Source organism: Falco cherrug, chromosome Z, assembly GCF_023634085.1.
Source record: "Falco cherrug isolate bFalChe1 chromosome Z, bFalChe1.pri, whole genome shotgun sequence".
NCBI classification, from domain to species: domain Eukaryota; kingdom Metazoa; phylum Chordata; class Aves; order Falconiformes; family Falconidae; genus Falco; species Falco cherrug.
In genome coordinates, this window is record NC_073720.1 from 25,580,704 (window position 1) to 25,602,579 (window position 21,876).

At 42.2% G+C, this 21,876-nt stretch overlaps 1 protein-coding gene across 2 annotated transcripts in view; it reads right to left on the bottom strand.

Moving 5' to 3' along the window:
• Positions 1-18,221, bottom strand: part of JMY (junction mediating and regulatory protein, p53 cofactor) — a 73,093-nt gene extending 54,872 nt beyond the window's left edge. The window contains exon 1 of one of the 2 annotated variants that reach the window (XM_055699005.1): positions 16,976-18,221. In XM_055699005.1, the coding sequence (XP_055554980.1) occupies positions 16,976-17,980 (1,005 nt within the window). In that variant the 5' untranslated portion in view covers positions 17,981-18,221. The remainder of the gene's footprint in view (positions 1-16,975) is intronic. The other variant, XM_055699004.1, reaches the window with a different exon arrangement.
• Positions 18,222-21,876: the final 3,655 nt, after the last annotated feature.

Consider the following 21,876-nt stretch of genomic DNA (forward strand, 5'->3'; position numbering starts at 1 on the left):
TTCTTCAAAACAGGTTGGAAGGTTACCAACCTGTGAGCACTGGTTACATACAGCCTCATTACACCTATCCATCTATTAACATGTTCTTCTATAGGCTCATTGAGACAACATTTTGGTGAAAAACAGCTGAATGTTAACCTTTTCTACAAAGGTTGCAAACCCACTCAAAAGTGCATTGAAATTATTTTGTCCTCTCAGACCAACACTGTAAAATTGCTGCCTCAAATTCCAACTGGGTTAAGTTACGTGACAAAGAAGAAACTGAAGACACATGAAAAAATCCAGTTTAAAAAACACCACTGATAAATTATGGTACATGTTCAAAATTATACTTACACTATGTGTACAGGTGGTCAAGAGGGCCAAGAGCATCCTGGCTTCTACAGAAACAGCGGGGCCAGCAGGACTAGAGAAGTGACTGTCCCCCTATACTCTCCTCTGGTGAGGCCACACTGCAAATAACTGCATTCAGTTTTCAGCCCCTCACTAGGAGAAGACACTGAAGTTCTGGAGCATGACCAAAGGGCAACAAAGCTGGTGAACTGGTCTAGAGATCAAGACCCTAAGTCTCACGAGGAGTAGCTGAGGGAACTGGAGTTATTTAGCATCATAGAATGGTTTGGGTTGGAAGGGCTCTCTAAAGATCATCTAGTTCCAACCCCCCTCCCACGGGCAGCGACATCTTTCACTAGACCAGGTTGCTCAAAGCCCCATCCAGCCTGGCCTTAAACACTTCCAGGGAAGGAGCATCCACAGCTGCTCTGGGCAACTGTTCCATCCGGTGTCTCACTACCCTCCCAATAAAGGATTTCTTCCCAGTATCTACTCTAAATCTATCCTCTTTTAGTTTAAAGCCATTCCCCCTTGTACTATCACTACACGTCCTTGTAAAAAAATCCCTTTCCATCTGTCCTGTAAAGTGCCCTTTAGCTACTGGAAGGGTGCTATAAGATCTCCGTCTTCTCTTCAGCAGGTTGAGCACCCCCAACTTTCTCAGCCAACTCTCTTCACAGGAGAGGTGCTCCAGCCCTCTGGTCATCTTTGTGGACCTCCTCTGGACTTGCTCCAACAGGTCTGGGGAAAAGGAGGCTCAGGGGAGACCTTACCACTTTCTGTAACTGCCTGAAAGGAGGCTGTAGCGAGGTGGGTGTCTGTCTCTTCTCCAAGATAACAAGCACCAGGACAAGAGGAAACAGCCTCAAGTTACACCGGGGAGGTTCAGACTGGATATTAGGAAAAAATTATTCACTGAAAGGGTGCTGAAGCATTGGAACAGGCTGCCCTGGGGAACTGGTTGAGTCACCATCCCTGGAGGCATTTAAAAGACGTGGCACTTAGGGACATGGTTTAGTGGTGGACTTAATGTTAGGTTAACAGTTGGACTCAACGATGTTAAGGGCCTTTTCCAACCTATGTGATTCTATGGTTCCATATACATGGTTTAAAGGAATACAGAAGGGTCAGACTACTTTCTCTTACTTTTCGGAACTGGTGTGATTAACTACTACCATGTCTCCACCAATATTTTGTGGTATGAACAGAAGAGTGACAGCTTTGATTCTGCTTACAGATAGAGCCTTGTAACCCTGATGAAGAGTCCAGGCTGCTTTATTACCACCAATCCTAAAGGGGCACTGATGCAGGGCACAGGTGGTGCTAAGCTGGCTGCACAGAGGACCTGTGCCACTTTGCTCTACGAAGCAATCTGATAAAAGTTTTTGTTCTGGATCAAAGTCAGCTGAAGCACTTTTGTAACTGGCTGCCATCCAGACAGCATTCAGACTACCAGGTAACAGTAACACTGGGCCTAGCACAGAACCCACTGAATTAATAATGTCATAAAGCAAACCAGGCCCTCTACAGACTCACAGGTAGTTTAACTGTGTATGTTCCAATTTTCACACAGGCAGCACCTAGACAATACACTATTAGACACATGAAAATTCAGTTACCACCTTTTAGTAAGATGGCGACATTGGTTAAGCTGGCCAAATGCCCAAACCAACCTGGTACCTTAAAACCATGCAGTTTTCAAGGTGTTAGCACCAAACACCTTGAAAAAAACCATGAGACATTCTCAGCACAGACATTCAGTGTTGTTGTTCATTCACTTCAACAGTCTCAGTATGAAGTTTTGACTTCCATAATTTTTTAATTATATTATTTAAAGAAGTGGTTGGAGGAGGGTAGAGTAACATCCTGTACAGGCCTGACTAGTGCTATACCCATTGAATACTACGTTTATTTTAAGAATCATGTTTCACAGATGTTACATTGTTCACAACTAAATGAATCCATATATTTTAGGCAACTATTATGCAGACAAACTCTAAGCAGCAGGAAACTTTTTTTAACTTATCAGTGCACATATTTGAACTACATTACAAAGATTATTTCTGCCTTCATTTTTTCAAAAAATATTTTTTCCATAAAGCTTTAAAAGCATTATAGCAGACAGTGTAATTATGTCCAGGTTGACCTCAGCTGGGAGTGTAATCCAAAGCTTGATTTAATCATTGCAGTCTTACATTTCCTTTGCTATTACTCCCAAAACTTTCCCTGTTATTCCTATTATATTTTGCATATGTTATAGAAACATTGCAATATGACACATATCTTTGTAGCCTGTTTTAGGTAAAAATGGGTATTTTTCAGTCTTTCTAAGCTTCTTCATATTTTAGAATAATAGTAATTACGAAATACCCTATTTGCCTATGAAAGATTCTCAGAAGCTTGATAGTATTACTTGCCATTTCCAGAAAGAATTCTAAAGCTTTTCAATTTAAGCAGGTTATTTAATAGCACAGGTAAAACTAGGGATCAGAGAGAACTACAGAGTAGTTTTTAGATACTACATCCTTTCCACCAAATAGCAGTCCTAAGAATAAAATAACAAAACCTCCTGCTGATACACTTGCAATAGTCTGCAATGAGCTGCAGAGAATGAGTTCCAAAGAGGAATAGCTTCGGAGTACGTAAAATTCGCATGCAAAGTTTTAGCAACTGAACTTAGACTGCAATTTCTTGTATCAGAACAGGCTTAATTGTTTCTGTTCTCTCTCTTTTTAAGCTATCTTTAAACAACAAAAAAAAAAAATCTTGCTAAAAGCAAACACACTTCCACATGTCCTGAGGAGAACACATGAGCAGGAGTCTCAACTACATGAAATCTGTACTATAGGCAAACTGCTTTTCTCTCCCTTACTCACATGGTTCTGTATGTAAATGTCACCTGTTGTGGTTAAAACATCAAGCCTTACCAGGTCGTTTAGCTTTCTGTTTGCATGACTGCATTGCCATCAACAATCCTTACATTTGCAGTATAAAAAAACCCCATCCACATTATTGTAGTGGGTGATAGCAGCAGGGAAGAGGAGTGAAAATATGCAAAAGAAACAACTTCACAAACAACAAGGCCAGTCAGTGAAGCAGGAGGGGCAGGATGTGCTCTAGACATTGGAGCAGAGATTCCCCTGCAGCTCGTGATGAAGACCATGGTGAGGCAGGCTGTGCCCCTGCAGCCCATGGAGGTCCATGGTAGAGCAGATACCCATCCACCTGCAGCCTGTGGAGGACTCCACACTGGAGTACATGTATGTGCCCAGAAGGAAGCTGTCACCCCTTAGAAAGCCCATGCAGAAGCGGCTCCTGGCAGGATCTGTGGTCCTGTGGGGGACTCACACTGGAGCAGACCATTCCTGATGGACTTCATCCCATGGAAAGGACCCACATTGGAGAAGTTTGTGGAGGTCTGCTTACCTTGGGTGGGACTCCATGCTGAAGCAGAAAAAGAGCATGAGGAAGAAGCCGCAGAGACAATGCATGATAAGCTGACCAAAACCCCATTCCTCATCTCCATGCACCACTCAGCAGAAGGAGATAGAGAAATTGGAAGTACAGTTGAGTCTGGTAAGAAGGGAGGGGCAGGGGGAAGATATGTTCTTATTTCTCATTATCCTACTCTGCTTTGATTGGCAATAAATTAATTTAATTTCCCCAAATTGAGTCTGTTTTGCCTGTGACAGGAATTGGTAAGTTCTCTCTCTGTGTCCTCATCTCAGCCCATGAGCCTTTCTTTGTGTTTTCTCACTACATCCAGCTGAGGAGAGTAAGTGAGAGAGCAGCCTGGTGGGTACCTGGTGGCCAAGGTCATTCCCACCACAAGACAGCACGCCGGAAGGCTAAGAACAGCAAACTGCATATTTCCTGGCCTCTTTTCATTCATATCAGTTACCTTTGTTTATACTTAGGTTAACAGCTCATAGAACAGTAACTACTTTTGTCAAGTTTATTTATACTGCCTACCAAAATGCACCTTATTTCAATACACTATCTGTAATATAAGTCCACAGAAAAGCAAAAGAACTGAACTGCGTAAGAAAACCTGAAGTAGTATTTTAATGTAGCCAAGTGAGCCAAAACATGATTTCCATGCATGCATCATTACTAAGCAATGCAACTTCTCTCCTCCCACCAAAATTCTAAATAGAAGCCTCAGCAGAACTGTATGTACATCTGTAACTTGTCGGAGTATCACAAGACTCAGGCTTAAAGCTGCCAACTCTGACAACAGTTGGCACACCAGATCTCTTCTGAAAATGCATGATAGAGATGTCAACAATTAAAACCTATGTATCTCCCCTTCTGTAAGCAAGACAAATGTGTAACATTACGGTAAAGTTGCTTTTATTTTACGATGGTACTTGTCTGATTGCCTTCCCTTAATGTGTGATGTGGCTGTGCCACTCCTGAATTACACCATCATGCCAAGTGAGTGCCTATGAAAACCAGATATTTGTTTGAATTTAGTATATTACTTATAATAGCATAGCCACAAGTAAGCTACAGAAATCACAGCAAACAAGGACTAATTGCATAGGAGTGCTCACTGTACAGGTAAATTAGGCTTTCTGCCCGATGTTAGTAACACAGAAATAAATATTTACACTGTAAAGTAGTTCAATGAATAAAACAGATCTGTTTACTGTACTTCAAAGTTATTACAGCACTCAGACTACTTCCCTTTGGAAAGGAGCAAAATAACTAAAAGATAAAGTCACTAATGAATCACTGATCAGTTGGAACAAAGTAACACTGAACAAAAAGACTTCTAGGCAACACCTCACCCTGAAGGCTTGGCAAACAGCTTATTTTACACATGTCCTAATGAGTTTTAAGTAATTTCTTTCTGCAGGAGTCTGATCAAAAAAATCCCAAAGCCAGCAGCTAGGAACATACATTGCATAAGTGTTCATGCTGTGCCATAAAATACATTAACTTTTGGCCCACAGACTCATTTCTTCTGTGCTTCTCAACTATGCTATTAATCAGGAAAATATATTCAAGATATTCAAAACTGACAGCTGTTTAAAACTATATTTGCATACAATGAATACATTCACTCAGCAGGTATGGCAATGCTACTCTTAAACCCCTTCTTTGTGTGAGGTTTGCAGTGTCAGGACCCAGGCCTAGCCAAATACCCACACTGCTAAAGAGAGAATGCTCTTCTATGAGCACAAAAGGCTAAGATTTGATGGGAGGAAGAGATATGTAAGACTTATACTCAATTTCATTCTGAAGTCAGCTCATGGGAATCGTATCAGCAGCACTGAATTGGTACTCTTACCAGTTTTACAATTCATTTGGCATAGTAGCAGATAATCTCAAATGTCTAAGAAATCTAATGTCAAACTTAAAATTAAATGAAAGTGGGTAAAGTATTGTGGCAATACTAGAATCAAGGCACTAGTACAGATTAATTTACTTTTCAAAGCTGAGCTAATGGCTTGCTCCTATTGAAAGCAGAACCCACTTCCCACCCCCTCTTCCTTCTCCTTTCAACTTCACCCCAGTTCATTGCTCCTTCTGCTCTCAGGTGCCCTCTTCCTCCACGGCACTAGCTTTGGTATTTCTCAGACCCCTCAACAAACTAACTGAGCATCTGGCAGAAAGCTGTTTCTGCAGTTTCTCTTGGATTAATTTAATGAGGTTTACAGAGTTGAATCAGCACACCACAAGGACAGAGAAGCACAACAGGAAGGAACACAACGCTGAAGAGGGGAGAACGATGTTGGCACGTAAGGCTCAGACACAACTTATATGACCAATGTGATCAAGTTAGTACCACTTTATTAATAGACTCACAGCAATTTATACTCTACAGGTGCTATTAAGAGACCCACACCAATTTATACCCCCATCTGAAAATACACACACTATGCACGCTTTGTTATGTAAAAGGTGACAGGTTAAAACTACTCGTTCACACGCTTCCACCTCCCTTATGACTGGTCCCGGTGTGGTGCCCACACGCTGCTCCCCCCTTGTGCAGGCATCCTGTATTATCTCATCTTTCTGTCCAACTCTCCTACCTCTCTGAATACAGTTTCCTTGTCTCCCTTGGCCTTGCATATGTCCTTCACAATACCTGCAGCTTGTTACAGCTTCCCCCTGCTCAGACTGCTATTACAAACAAATTATTTGGTCTGGATTGCTGATAATATGCCCATTTTCTTCCAGCCACTCCACAGAACGAGGAGAGGACAGAAAGCAATAGGATTCCCCCTCTTTCAGCACTAGGAAGCTGACGATCCAGTTCTTAAGCTCCCTTCAACAATGTGGCTGATTAACTGCCTTCAAATCCTGGACAATACCTTACTGGTAACTCATGGCCCCCTGCCTGATTTCTCAAGGCTGGTTAAGCTCAACACCATCAACCTCCAGAGCACTTCCTAAAACGTGCATCTCATGGAAAGGCAGGGCTAAGAAGGAAACAGCATTTTGCATAACTAAATGCAATTTTTAACATTTCTAAGCTAAAATAATGTGGGGGTTCTAATTTCGAAGCTGAATAAAACATCAAAAAAAGCCCAAAAGAAAGAACACATTTAAAGCTCACTATTACTACCAAAAAGCTAAACATGGTATCAAGAAACCGCTGAAATGTCTGTATCGTGTGCACTTTCCTCTAACAGCAAATACCACAACAAGCTATTAAATCACTTTCACAACAGCACAACATTTCAGACAAAAGCAATTTATATTAGTATCAGGCAAACACAGACATCTATTCTGTAGTGTTACCTGTTTGGGTTAGTTTTGTTTCTGTTTTCATGGAGAAACAAAGGGGAAAAGATACACAGTTTAAACGTTATGAGGAAACAAAATCCATGTGTAATGAAACAGCGTATACATGCTATTTCACTATAAATTCAACTCTTCACAGCAGCTCCAAAATTGCAGGTAGCCTGAGATTTTTTTAAACTCCCCCCACATATGGATTTTTTGCTAAATCATAATATTCTTAAGTGACAAATTGGTACAGTATAATCACTAATGTCAAAATTTTAAAAACAGTTATTACATTACTGAAGGCTGAAAAACTTGGGTTCTGAAGCCACAGTGCTATTTGTAGAAAATTACAAACTTTCAGAAACTTCTAACTGATCTACATGTTTTCTCCATGAAAAATTTCACAATGGAATACATTTGTTTGGTTTTTTTTATTTCTTTAAAACAAAAATAAAGCACACAGTCTTATTTAAAGATTGGGTTTGTTTCGTTATTTGGTATTTTTTTTAAAAAAGCCCTAATCAAATTTAGTTCTATTTTATGCATGGGGTTCAACTAGAAAACCCAGAGAGGCTCCTTCTAAAATAAAAATATATGATTCTAAGTTATTGAAAACTCTTTTATAATACTCTCTCCCTAAAGTAGCTCAAAACAAGTCATGATGCAATGCTGTTATATGAGAAGTTGAGCTACTAATTTTCGATGACCCACATAAATTGCCAGCAAGTCATCACAAATACTAATTGATTATTTAAACAGCGTTTTCCAAAAGGAAAAAAAAAACCTCCTCCAGTTCCCTCACACCAATATCATAGCATTTTTTCCAAAAGAAGGCCATACAAACATTGCCTACAAACATATTTTGAGAAGTACTATAATAGTAGATAATGGAAATTTTTATTTTATGCATTTAAGAAAGCTGAGGTATTTACTTAAAAAAAAAGGTTGGTGCATGACTGGAAGCATTTTATAACACTTTTCCAACAAGGAGCAACTTGTTGACAAAAGTCGTAAGTGTCCAGATTTGTCTGGATGGATAATGTCTGTTTGCCCCATATGTAATAAAAAAAAATATCCATACATTTGATAACTTTTAATATATAAATACCACAAACAGAGAAGAATAGATAGAAAGGGAACCCAGAGATGAGATCTTACCAGTAAAGGCGTTTTAACTGAAAACAACATCTGCCAAAATGGTCGCAACTGGTGAGTGCAGTCATAGGCAGATATACCACCACCGTTCTATTTGCATTTACTCTGAACAGCTCCAGATGACATTGTTCAAAACTTAGCTTGCCAGGGAAGCTGTCTTCACATCAAAACACCTTTCTGCCCTCAACTAGAAGAGTTAATCCAGAAGTAAAATCCAGCCTGCATAGATGAGCCTCAAATAAGAGGCTACCAATAATAATGGACACAGCTGACAAGCAAGACCTAGTAAGCAAGGAGACATTTGTGAAGGTATTTCAAGTTAACATTACTACTGTGTGTTAAAATTCTTCATGAAATTTTCAGACAAGCTAGCAATGGTGTGGTTTACATTTCAGGCCCAAATTCTTCAGAAAATGGAAACTGGGCAAGTTTCAACAACAAACTAATTAAAACAAAACCATATTTCTCTCATTTATACAGTTTGTGACTGGAAGATATGTGAGATTATCCAAGCTCCTGCCCAACAAATTTGGGCTACTTACTTTACTTTTATAATCCTGTTACAAGTTATGCAAGGGTTTCAACAGTTCTTAAAGACTAACCCATATTCTAGCAACTATCACCACACCACCAGATTTCTGATGAGGTCATACTACTACTTCCTGTAAGGGCACAACAACTCTTCATCATTCTTAAGACATTCCTGCATGTTTGCTATTAAGCAGCTCTATACTTAAAGCAGGGACTTTCAGTGAACTATCCAAGATCTTTGTTCTGAATGGTTATGGTGATGTTACTCATACATATTGCATAGTATTAATCACCCTGAGTAATATTGTAGTATCACCAAATGTTAACAGTTCATTATCAGGAGAAAATAAAGGAGGAAGAACACTGAGACCATTAAGAAGATACTCTGAACTGCTACAGCAACAGGCTTAACATTCCACAGTCCCACCTTATTCTACAGCCTATTTAGCAGGGAGCAGTCTTGAGCAATGGCTCTGATATAGATACATAACATCAACGAGTTAGTCAATACACATGACCTCTCTTCCTACCCTATCTTCCTTCTCTCTACCATATTCCTTAAGTTTTCAAGTTTTCATTTCTTGAAAAGACAGAAGTTTTGCAGGTGTATCTTTAGTCAGGCTGAGTCTCTTCAGTAACAGCACTGAAGTTGTCTTCAGTAGCAGCAAAATCATGGTGGACTGCAACAGTATTTCTATCGATATTAAAAAAGGAATGTTAAAAGCACCTTCTCAAAGAGGAAGAAAATGTAGGTGCCGCCATTTTTTTAAATCTCTGCAGTAGCAATACTTTTGTATATAAGGAACTTAAAACCTCCCTGACCATCTGTAAGCAGTGCTTGTCATATTATAGCAAAAAATGTAAAAAGATGGAATTACTAGACTGAATCTGCTTTCAAATTCAAAACCTGCCTGGGTAATACTATCTCAGACAGAAATGGAGAGGAAAAAAAAGTTACTGGATTAAGAAAGCAGTTTTAAAAGACACTGACTTGAAGGTAGGATATCCAGTCGAAGAGAAAGAAAATAATGCTGGCAAAAATGTGCAAGACGACAAAGGTAAACATGAAGAAATGACAACTCAATGCCTTATCTAAAAATTAAGAAATCAAGTGAGCTCTGAATCCCAAGGAGGCCAATGTGTTACAGAGCGTTTATTACATAGCTTGTTCACATCTCTTCAAAATATTCTGTCGTATGAAAATGCTGCAGCTGTGTATTAACCATAACAACTTTAAATGAAAAATAGAGGAAAGTCTACCTCTACATCTAGGGAAACAAAACAATTCAAATTTTGAACAGGAATACCAAATAAAATAATCAGCAGAATACTCCCCCAACTACAGACATAAATAATTCCCCAATCCCAGTTCAGGCAGTTAAACAGAGCATATATTGCATTTCATTTCCTTTTTTTCTTTTCTTCTCCCAGGTATTTGGACAAGGAAATGAGTAGTAAGACCAGCAAGCTGCTGTTTTCAGTTTCTAAAAATTAAGTCTAATCTTACTAAGAGTATACTGAACAGTACTGCTGCATTCTATGGAACACACTCTTGCTTTTCATGTAGAACTTAAGTTCTGTGAAGGAATACCTAATTACATTCAACTGTTTTCAGATTTAGCCACAGTATTCATCACCTTCAGCTAGCTCTTGTCAAATTAACAAGGCATTAATAAAGCAATGCATTGTCTATCTACATATATATGCCACAAGTGCACTGTAGAAAGGGGGAAAAAAAGCAAAAAATTACTTCAAGTCTGAAACAAGTATCATACTAGGACTGGAAAAAGAGAAAACACAGAAAGGATGACAAAAACCCTACAATCACAAGTCTATAAACCATTTGCTACTACCTATAAAACAGAAGTAAAAGGGAAGGTCAGTCGAAAAAAAATTAAACACTTAACTATTTATCTTTTAATTGGAAATACTTTATCTTTTATCCTTTCTAATTTTATTTTGCTTAGGACTTAGAAAGTTTTAATACATAGACTAAAGAAAGAACAAAGTGGTAATGCAGTCTAATATCCTTTAAATACTGGATTCCTAGAAGCCATTTTAAAGCATGTTATTTTAAAATGGTATGTAATCACATCTTGGACTTCCAGCAACTGTGAGCCCACCATATGATTAAGTTGTTGCATATTATCCTGCTGCTATAAGGGTCCAAGAATCTCAAATGATGCAGCCCTCTATACTACTTTTAAATCTTCCAGTACTATGACATGTTATCAATAAGTGTTTAACTTGTAACATGGAATTACCAATACAGACACAATTCAGAAACTCACTGAAACACTGGAAAAAAATACCCATGTGACTTAGATTTTTATTATTTGCAGAAAAGGGGATGGGGAGGGTACTATTCCACATTTGATTCTGTTTATCTGAAAACGATTCATATGGTCCTTACTATTGGGTTTGATGCTTGCAGAATTAGTCAGGTGTCAACTTCCAATGCCTAAAATAATGAGACTTTAAAATATGTATTAATTTAAGACTGGTTTGTAACAACCTGAAATAATTGCTAATAACTCCAGCTACAAATACAATAAATAAAAAGATGATGGCTGACAAGGATAAAGACTGAGAAAGTATCTTTGGTTGCACAGTAACAGAATTACTAGCCAGAGTACTAATATCATACAGGTATCTTCCCAAGAACTTGGAGGCCTACTTGCCTGTTTTACGGAGCATGCCCTACAGCTGCTGAAGTATTATATCTTGGCTAACATGAACTTATAGTACTGGTTCAGTACTTAAATAGCCTACTTACAAAGTATTTAGAGGTGAATCAAAATAGTTTTACTGGAAACAAGCATTAACATTACAAATAATGAGTATGTAAAAAGAAGCATTTGAACAAAAATAGCTTGGATTTCCAAAATGCTCAGCATTAGTCTTAATTCTGCTCTATTCATGTCAATAGGAAAAAAAATCCACATTGTATCTTATTTTAATCCTCTTTGCTCTCAAACTCAAATCTGACCTAGTGTTCTCTCCTAAAGACACCTTATGCACCTTCTAAATCTAGCTATTGCAGTTAATATACAGAATTCAGCTTTCTATGCTTCTTGCCCAGAAAGGTGTTATATCGGTTTTGATGGAAACACTACTGCTAGCATTTTTTTTATGTTACTGGAATACTTTTTTGTACCGTTTCATATTATTTACTTATATGTTATTTTTAAGTTTGATGTTGAATCTCTTTAAATTCCATTGTGCCTAGCAGCAGATCACTGAACAGCAACAGGTCACCTTACCTTTGCAAAACTTTCATTTTTGGTACAGTGCCGAACTACTTACCATATATACATCTATTTTAGAACTGAAGGCATATGGCCAAAAGCAAGGAAATAAAATTCTCCTAGTTACTGAGATGATCCTTACTATTATTTTTCACTAAGATACTAGAACAGATTCAACAACAACAAAAAAAGAATAACCTATGGATATTATGTAGCTTTTTTGAAGAAAAGAAATATGTGACAACACCCTTGGAAAGCAACAAATGTGAAATTCCATTATTTATAACTGAACCAATTGCTTACCAATCTATGTGATTTGACAATCCTATTTCATTCAAAACAAAAAAAAAATGCTTACTAAAGTTATGCAAAACTAATTTTAAAAGTTGTATCTATATTGATTTAAGAAGATAAAGCGACCATACAGCTTTCTACCAAAAAAACCCTACATTTTCTTCTCATACCAGTTTTTACTGTAACAAAACAGATTTTTTTTTATTTTTCCTTAGTCTTTCTAGCCCTTTGAACCAAAAGAAAAAAAATAAGCCAAACAACACAAGCCAAAAGTTTTCAGAGCTATTCTTGTGCTTAGTAAAATATTCTACTCTATAGGGGAAGGATAGCTGTAGACCCTCACTCTCAAGGCACTCTTCAGTTAGGCACAGAAAATGAGATACTCTCAGAATTTCATCATGCATTAAGAAGTGTTTCTGAACCTTTGTATTAAAGCAATTCAAAAGAACATACACAGAACACAGATGCAAAACGGTCTTCAAGACACTTCAAAAGATTTTACAGAGCAACAAGAAAGCAAATGCAAGTCTGGCTAGTTTCATAGCTGGCTTCCAAGACCCTATAGGCTATCATCCACCGAATTTCAGACTGCCATGGCAATCAAGAGCTGTAAGAAACAGGGAGATTCACAGGTGCCATTAATTCAAAGATGTTGAAGTAGGCATGTAATGTAAAGACAGGCTTCCCAAACTCACACCTCACTATGCAAGAGCAAGTAAAAGGCTAAGCATGCAATGGAATATGTTTGTTGGCATGACTAAGCCGCCAAACTCTTTAATCACAGCTCATACTAACACCACTTTTTATTGCATGTCCTGGTTTCAGCTGGGATATAGTTAATTTTCTTCTTAGTGAACAATGCTGATAACATACTGATGTTTTCAGTTGTTGCTAGGTAATATTTACACCAAGTCATAGGACTTACAGTTTCTCGGGCCTTGCCAGCAAGAAAGCTGGAGGGGCATCAGTCACCGGGAGCGGACACAGCCAGGACAGCTGACCTGAACTAGCCAAAGGGATGTTCCATAACATGGGGCATCATGCTCAGTGTATAACCCGGGCAGGGCTGGCCAGTCATTGCTCAGGGACTGGCTGGGCATTGGTCAGCGGGTAGCTAGCAATTGTATTGTGCATCACTTGTTTTCTTTCCTCCCTTCCCTCTGGATTTAATTCAAGTCCCTTTCTCCCTCCTTTTCATTATAACTGTTACTGTTGTTGTTCTTCTGGGTTTATTTCAGTTATTAAATTGTTCTTATCTCTACCCTCAAGTTCTACATTCCTTTCCAATTCTTCTCCCCATTCCCCTGGGTGAGGGGGCAGTGAACAAGCTGCTGCATGGTACTTAATTACTGGCTGGGGTTAAACCACAGCATTTAAACCTTTTGCCAACACAGCAGTGACAAAGAGATACGACACCATCTTTGATATTAGTATACTCACAAAAATTTACAAGCACATACACTCAACCTAGAAAAATTTCTCCCATGTTATAGGAGGAACATAGACAGGAAACTTAGCAGGAGCAAGAGTACAGAGGCAAACTTTTTCTGCCTTCTAGATGCAAAGTTTAAAAATATTGGAAATACTGGCCAAGAAGCTGGAATCCCAAATAAGGATTCAGTGTCATCCTTTCTGTTGAAATAATAACATCTTTTTATCCAGTCATTAACTGATTCTGTATCAGGTCTCCATTTGGGGTCTTAGACCTCGAGTTGAGCATCCAAGGAATTTTTTTAACAGGCATAAACTTAATGAGCAAGGACTCCAAACAAGTGTTTATTGTTTTTGAAAACGAGGTATAAGAGTATTTTTTCCTTTAGATACAAGTTTATACTTCAACATAAACTAAATTCCTAAACTATTCCAGAATTAATAGTTTTATTTGAAAAAATGCTATTTCAAAACTGCAAATTATTCAGAAGAAATTAATTCCAGGTCACAAAGTTCCTCTACAACTATTTTTTCTCCTATCTTAGATCTGTTTCTATTTGAAACATTCTTCTGGCTTATTAAAGGTTTACAATTGAGACAGATTTTTAAAAAAAGACTATTACAAAAATCAAAAATTATTAACTGCTGTGAAAACAATCTGGCTTGCATGTAACTTATGGAAAGCAACAGATGGCCAAGTAGGCAATGCTGAAACAACGAACACGAGAGGGTTTTTTGCTCACTTCGCTTCCGCAACCCAAAGAATATAATCAACAGAAACTGTAAGTATTTCTCAAGTAATATTCTAACTGCACAGAAGAATTTGTCCTTGAAACAAGACATATGAAATAGTCATAAACTGCAGAGGCATATTTTAAGATGTTAAGGCAATGTCTTGGAGTTCTAAACTTGGGATTTTGCACAATTTTGTATTAAGGAAGACCCTCCACATTCGTTATGCTCCCAGACAGCATTTTGGTTACCAATGCAGCTCAATCACCTCCCCGCTTCCCCAGAAGTTCTTTTAATAGGTAAGAGCATTTAAAATTGCAGGATTCCAACCCTCCTGCAATTGGCAAAGAGGCAAAATCAGCTAACAGGCAAACTTCAAAGTAATTAAAATGAGAGATGCAACATGGATTCAGTAGGTTTTCTTTAAAGTACGAAAAACCTTACTTCAGAAATACTAAGCAGTAACCATCATCCATTGCTTCATTCACTTAGAATTACAATGACAAATAATATCAGTATTTGCCTAAAAGAAAGACATTTCCTGCGGACCAAGTAAACCACTGACAGGTAAGGAAAAGAGAATTCCGAGTATCAAGAGGGAAAGAGCAGGTAGGTCATTCTACTGTTTTCTTTTCTTAAACATGAACTACCTCTACTAAAGAAGGATCAATTTACACAACTGACAGTGACAGAAGTACAGCTGTACTGACTTCAGGTACACTACTGGATTGGTTACCATGGGAAAGGAAGATTGTGCTATAGTCAAATACAAACAAAAGGCTCTGCCATTCATCTGCACCAAGTTCTGAACATTAACCGAGAATAAAATGCTGTAGTTTAGAGATCCTGATCAATAAAGCTTGCACTGCATCTTGGTAACAGAAACAAAATAGAAGCCAAGATTCTCCAAGAAACAAATAGTTCTTGCTCAGCAATTCCAAATTAGTGTTTACTCAAAAACACCACATGCTTTGAGTTAGGTATCCAGTTCCCAAACTCCACATGTTTAACAGGCATTTCTCTTGTCCTGCCCGGCAAAGTCAATCTAAACAGATGCTCCCAAGCATTCATGCAGTCAAACAAAAAAGCAGAAGACAATATGCTTTCATATTCTGTGGACTAAAACTACTGCAGAAGACAATTATTAAGTCTAATTACTAGTTGTACCAAAATCAGCAAGGATTAATTCAGCCCTTTAAATAGCCATGGAAAAAAAAAAAGGACAATGATATACCCTATCACAATAGTTTGGGAATAAACTTTCACCTGACAATGCAACACTTGGATGTTCTTATGATTTCATCACTAATAAGACAATTTTCTCACACTCTCTGAACTCCAGTCACTAAGGAAAAGCTCTGCCTGCACCCTACAAAGACTCAAAACTACACCATCAGAACAGACAGCAAGCAGATATGCTCACAGTCCATCCAAGGAAAAAACGTTCACCACCACACATTTTTGAACATGCAACATTGGTGTGATGTAAGCAGGCAGCTGAAACAGCCAGATTTGACCTATATACATTCAACACAATTTAGATTGTGTTTGCAAAAATCAGAAATTCTGTAACCTGACTCAGACACAGTCATACCTACCTAGATCCTGGTACAATCTGGATCAAAGCCACTGAGACACAATAACAAGTGTAAAATAGTCCTTTTACATTGGGGAAATGTGGGCACTCATACCTCAGTCCACAAAGAAGTGAAAAAATTCTCACACACTGATGCTAGAAGTTAGTTAGCAGAACCTCCTCAGCTACTTTAGTCTAAATAGCACATCATACAAGAACAAGAAATGGCACACCCTGAAACACCCAACTCTTGCCAGACACTACCAACAGCAATGCTGTAAATACTCGCTAGGACCGGACAGCTTGCTTTTTAAAATCCCAACTTCCAGAACTTGCCAGCTGAACAAAAGTTGTAATTACTCCAATTCCACCAGAAAACATCATCTTACTTGAAATACCTGATTCAGCATCCAAAGCCTGTAGGAACCTCGAATTTCTTTGGCCCCAAGTGCCTAAGGTCAAAATAACCACCACACGTTGCTGCTCTAATTAAAGAGAAAAATTCAGACTCCAACACATGTTGATGCAAGGCAACACAAGAACAAAAATCTGGGAGTGAGATCTTGCCAGATTCACCAGATGCTTTTTCACAACCATCTAAATTTGACCACACAGAATGAAGTACTGAGCCGCACTAGGATGACGAGGAAAATTTGCACCTTCCTAAATCCTAGCCCTAGAGACCTTGGAAAGATTAAGCCTCATTTTCTTACTAAATTTCTCAAAGCCTTTCTGTTGGTTTGTTTTTGGGTTTTTTTTTAACTAGACAGTTTTCCTGGGGTTGTTTGGGGTTTTTTTGGCCCATGATTTGATCAATTCTGCAAAGGTAGAGGGGAGCAGGGGAGCAACTAGAAAGAACAAGTAAAGAAAGTATCGTGGGGTAAAGAAAAGGCAACAGTAAGGTGGAGGTATCCGGACCATGCGGTAGCCTCACCTCCTGGATCCGCCTGCGGGCTCGCTGCAGCACCTCCTCGTACCCCTTCTGTCGCAGCTCGCTCAGGCTCTCGTAATACTCTTCGGGGTCGTCAGTCTCGGTGAAGAGCACTTGCGAAAGTATCTTCCAGCCGCAGGTATCCAAGCTGTGGACCAAGTAAACTTGGAGTTTGTAGCAGAGCGCGTCCATCTCCTGCTCGGATAGCTCCGGGGCCCCGAACAGCACCGTCCACATGCCCGAAGGCTCCTCGGGGAAGGCAGGCAGGTAGGGCTCCAGCTCCGAGTTCACCGAGCACAGCTGCTGGTGCACAGCCCGCAAGTCTTGGAAGGAGAAGAGGCCGGCCCAGCTGCACTCCTCCCCCGCGGGCTCCGCGTCGGGAGCCGCCGGAACGGCCGCCTGCAGCAGCGAAGGCGGCAGCGACAGCGCGGCGGCCGCCTCCTCCTTCCCCAGCTCCAGCACTTCTATCTCCTCGGCGGCACCTGCCGCCTCCGGGCCCCGCCGCGGCCTCCGGGCCGGGCTGCTCTTGGCGCGCACCGAGCCCTTCGGCAGCGCCTCGGCCACCGCGCCCCGCTCGGCGCCCCGCGGCGCCGCCTCGGCGCGGGGCTGGGAGAAGCCCCTGGGCAGGCCCGCGTCCCTGCGCGCCGCGGGGCTGCCGGCCTTGGGGGCGGCTCTGGCCTCGGGGCCGCCGCGGCAGAGCTCGCGGGAGCCGCTGCGCTGGCGCTGCGCCGTGCGGTTGTGGCAGGTGATGGCGAACTTGCCCTCGATCTCGTTCCAGGCCACGATGAAGACGAACTTGTGCTTCTCCCGCTCCTGGAAGGCGTGAGGCCTGACAGCCACCCAGTCGGCCTCCAGCGTTTCCTCCAGGGCAAAGGCGGACATGGCGCTGCGCGGCTTCCCACACACCCCCCACCCTCCCCGCTCCCGTCCACCGCTCCCGCCTGCCCCGCTGCGCGCCGGCCGGCAACGGCTCCCCACAGCCCCGCGCGCCGCCTCACTGCCCACCATCAGCCATCTTAGCGGCGGGGGGACGGGGCAGGCGCTGCGGGCGGGGGGGGAAAGACGCGCCGGATCCCCACCGGAGCGGCGAGGGAAGACGGAGAGAAGTCGCCGCCTCTCTGCTCGGAGCCCGCTGCCGAGGAGCCTCGCCGGCGGTCACCGCCGCGCCGCCGCGGCAGACAATGCCCGGTGCCCCCGCACAGGTACTTGGCGCCCGTCACGTGGGGCACGATCTGTTTACAAGCGGCGGTGGCGCTGCGGCAACTCAGCGCCCGCCCCGCCCCGCGGCCTCCCGAAACCCCGCCCCCGCCCCGAGGAGCCCCTTCCCCATTGGCTGCCGCTGGGTCTCCTCCGGCGGAGGAGGAGGGGCGGAGCCTCAAGCTCGCCGTCTCCTGCCCTCCCTCCTCGCGCCCCAGTGGCGGGCGGGGGAAGGTGGTGCCCCGCCCCTTCCCTCGGACGTGCGACGCGGCCCGCGCTGCATGCTGGGGAAGGGCACGAGCCGCGCCGCGGCCGTTAGGGGGTGGGGCCGGGGCGGTTGCGCGGGAGGGGGCGGGGCGGGGCGGCCGGGCTGCAATCTGGCACCTGTCAGTAGTGCCGTGACTGCACCGTAGCGCCCGGCGACGCGCTGGGGAGTGAGGGGCTCTGCTCCTCAGAGGGCAGCTTCTCAGGCAGCGCTGGCTTTGCCCGCCGCAGCTCTTGCCTTGTCGTTAGCTCCCAGTCAGCCCCGTGGGGCACGCCGGCCTCGGCGGTCCGCGCTGCAGCGGCCTGCAGGTCCTGCTGCTTTACAAGGGCCCTGCCCCCATGCTGGCAGAAGGGTTTTAAGTATGGAGGGCCATCCAAGCAACAGATCCTCTCACAGGGAAATGATATCTGTGGGGGGTTGTTACTGCTTTTCCTGTGAAGTGGTGTTCTGCATAATTACAGAACAGGATGTGGTGATTCAAGAGCTTGTTTTAGTTGTGTGACTTAATTCTGACTGAGGATGGAACTAAAATGCTTCTAAGATCCACTATTAAGAACGCCTAATGGTGTGCCGTGTAGCAGCAGTTTGCAGTTAGGCTGCAAAAGCATATGTGATGAAACCTGGAGAAAAAGGGCATACTCTGAAACAGCTGCCTTGGGCAACTGTGTACTTCTGTAACTGAAGTTAACTGCGCTGAGACACTGCTTTTATGCTCGTGTTGGCCAGTCCTACTTCAGAATTGGTAGCGCTTGCAATGCTCTCTGAGGTTTTGAAGTGTATTGCAGAGCACATAGGTTACAGTATGCCAGGATAGACAACTCTCATAAGCACGTCTGGAAGGAATGACTAATCACTTGTGATTCCAAGGCCAAGGGCCAGTTTCCTGGTGCCCTTTGGGATATTCCATTTCTCCTGTTGTATAAATGAAAAAAAAAAATATCTTACTATAATGAGCCCAAACTAGTTGCATTAAAAACGAGAGCCATATACAATATGCATTGGCCATCTGTGATATTGTTGTCCTGCTGCAAATTAGAGGAAGTACTGGGGAAATAAGACATTTTAATTTGCATTTGCCAGAGAAGAAAGAGTGAGACACAGCTTTTTTCTAAAGTTACTGTATTGATTAGCATGCTATCCTTAGAGGCTGAAATACTTGAGGAGAGCTCCTGACACTCCAGGCATTCTCTGGTCATCACCAAAGCAACTTCATATATGCAGGAGAGTCAAGGTTACATCTCAAATACCCAGTCAGAGCTGTTAGAAAAAAGGGGGAAATTACGGCTCCGCAGCCAGAGGAAAGACCGTATCTGTGTTCTAAAGCTGAGGGTGATGTGTGCTGTACATCTCTGAGAGCAGCTTTCTTTTCTCTTACCGTAACTCCAGGCACCAGATCAAAGCACCTGTGAAATAATCTGGAAGATTTGATTATACCCCATGTAGAAGTGGCCAAGCAAGCAAGCAAATAATACATTGGTGGAGAAAATTGTCTCCTTCTGTTAAAAATTCAGAAACAGATTTTCAGGAGATCAATGTAAGCAGCAATCCAAATTTTGCTTTAATAATGCATGAAAGAAAACTTAAAACAATGAAGATGCAGCAATATATCTATGTATATCCAGCCTTCAAAGAATTAAACATGGATTAAAATTTCTCATAAGCCAAAAGATCAGATTCTTAGTATTTCAGGTACATTACTGTAGAAGCTGAGTTCTTCAAAGCAAGTATTAGCCTGGTTGTTCTTAAATAGCAGAGGGGCAAGTGGATATGATCTAAAGCAGACGTTTGGTAAATACAACATTCGAGAGCTGGCTGAAAATTAGTCTGAGAATCACAGAATCATAGAAGAGTTTCTGTTGGGAAGGATCTTAAAGATCATCAGGTTCCAGCCCCCTGCCATGGGTAGGGACACCTTTCACTAGACCAGGTTGCTCAAAGGCCCATCCAGCCTGGCCCTGCACACTTCCAGGGACGGGGCACCCACAGCTGCTCTGGGCAGCCTGTTCCAGTGTCTCACCACCCTCACAGTAAAGAATTTCTTCCTGGCATCTAACCCAAATCTACCTTCCTTTAGTTTAAAACCATTACCACTTGTCCTGTCACTACAGGTCGTACTAAAAAGTCCGTCCACATCTTTCTTATACACAGATACTGAAAGGTTGCTATAAGGTCTTCCCAGAGCCTTCTCTTCTCCAGGCTGAACAACCCCAGCTCTCCGGCCTGTCTTCATACGAGAGCTGCTCCAGCCCTCTGGTCATCTTCATGGCCCTCCTCTGGACTCACTTCAACAAGCCCATGTACATCGTGTTTTGGGGGCTCCAGAGCTGAATGCAGCACTCCAGGTGGGGTCTCACCAGAGCACAGTAGACAGGAGAATCACCTCCCTTGACCTGCTGGCCATGCTACTTTTGGTGCAGCCCAGGATTCGGCTGGCTTTGTGGGCTGCAAGCTCACATTGTCAGGCCACGTTGAGCTTCTCATCCACCAACACCCCCAAGTCCTTCTCCTCAGGCCGGCTCTCGATCCATTCTCCACCCAGCCTGTATTGATCCTGGGGGCTGCCCCAACCCACATGCAGGACCTTGCACTTGGCCTTGTTGAACCTCATGAGGTTGGCTGGGGCCCACCTCTCAGGCTTGTCAAGGTCTCTCTGGACGACATCCCTTCCCTCCAGCATGTCAACCACACCACTCAGCTTGGTGTCCTCAGCAGTCTTGCTGAGGGTGCATTCTATCCAGCTGTCCACATCGTTGACAAAGAGGCCCAACAGCACCGGTCCCACTTGTTCCCACTGAGGAATACCACTCGTGACCGGCCTCCACTTGGACATCGAGCTGCTGACAGCAGCTCTTTGAGTGCGACCATCCAGCCAATTCCTTACCCACCAAGCGCTCCACCTCTCAAATCCATGTCTCTCCAGTTTAGAAACAAGGATGTCGTGCGGGTCGGTGTCAAAAGCTTTGCACAAGTCCAGGTAGATGACATCTGTAACACTTCTGTCACCCATCAGTGCTGTAACCCCATCACAGAGGGCCACCAAATTTGTCAGGCATGATTTTCCCTTAGGGAAGCCATGTTAACGGCCACCAATCACCTCCTTATCCTGACTGTTCTCTAGTTCAAGTACTCATTTTAATTCATTGCTATTGCTGTCTGAGAAATCTCAGAAGGGAGTAAAATTGAGAAAAACGCTCAGGTCTAAGTGTGAATACAAAAGCTCATCTCAAAACCAACAGAAAACGATATCAGAGGATTTCTAATTTATTTTAAGAGAAACACGGAGCATACTGACCACTGATAAAAGACAGGCTCTCACTTACACCTAGCAACTTGTGGAACAAAACTTCTCCAACTAGTTAAGTAGGAGGAATTGATCATAGTCAGGACATGATATTGCAGGATATATTAAAAAAAAAAAGAGCTTAAGACAATCGCCTACTAT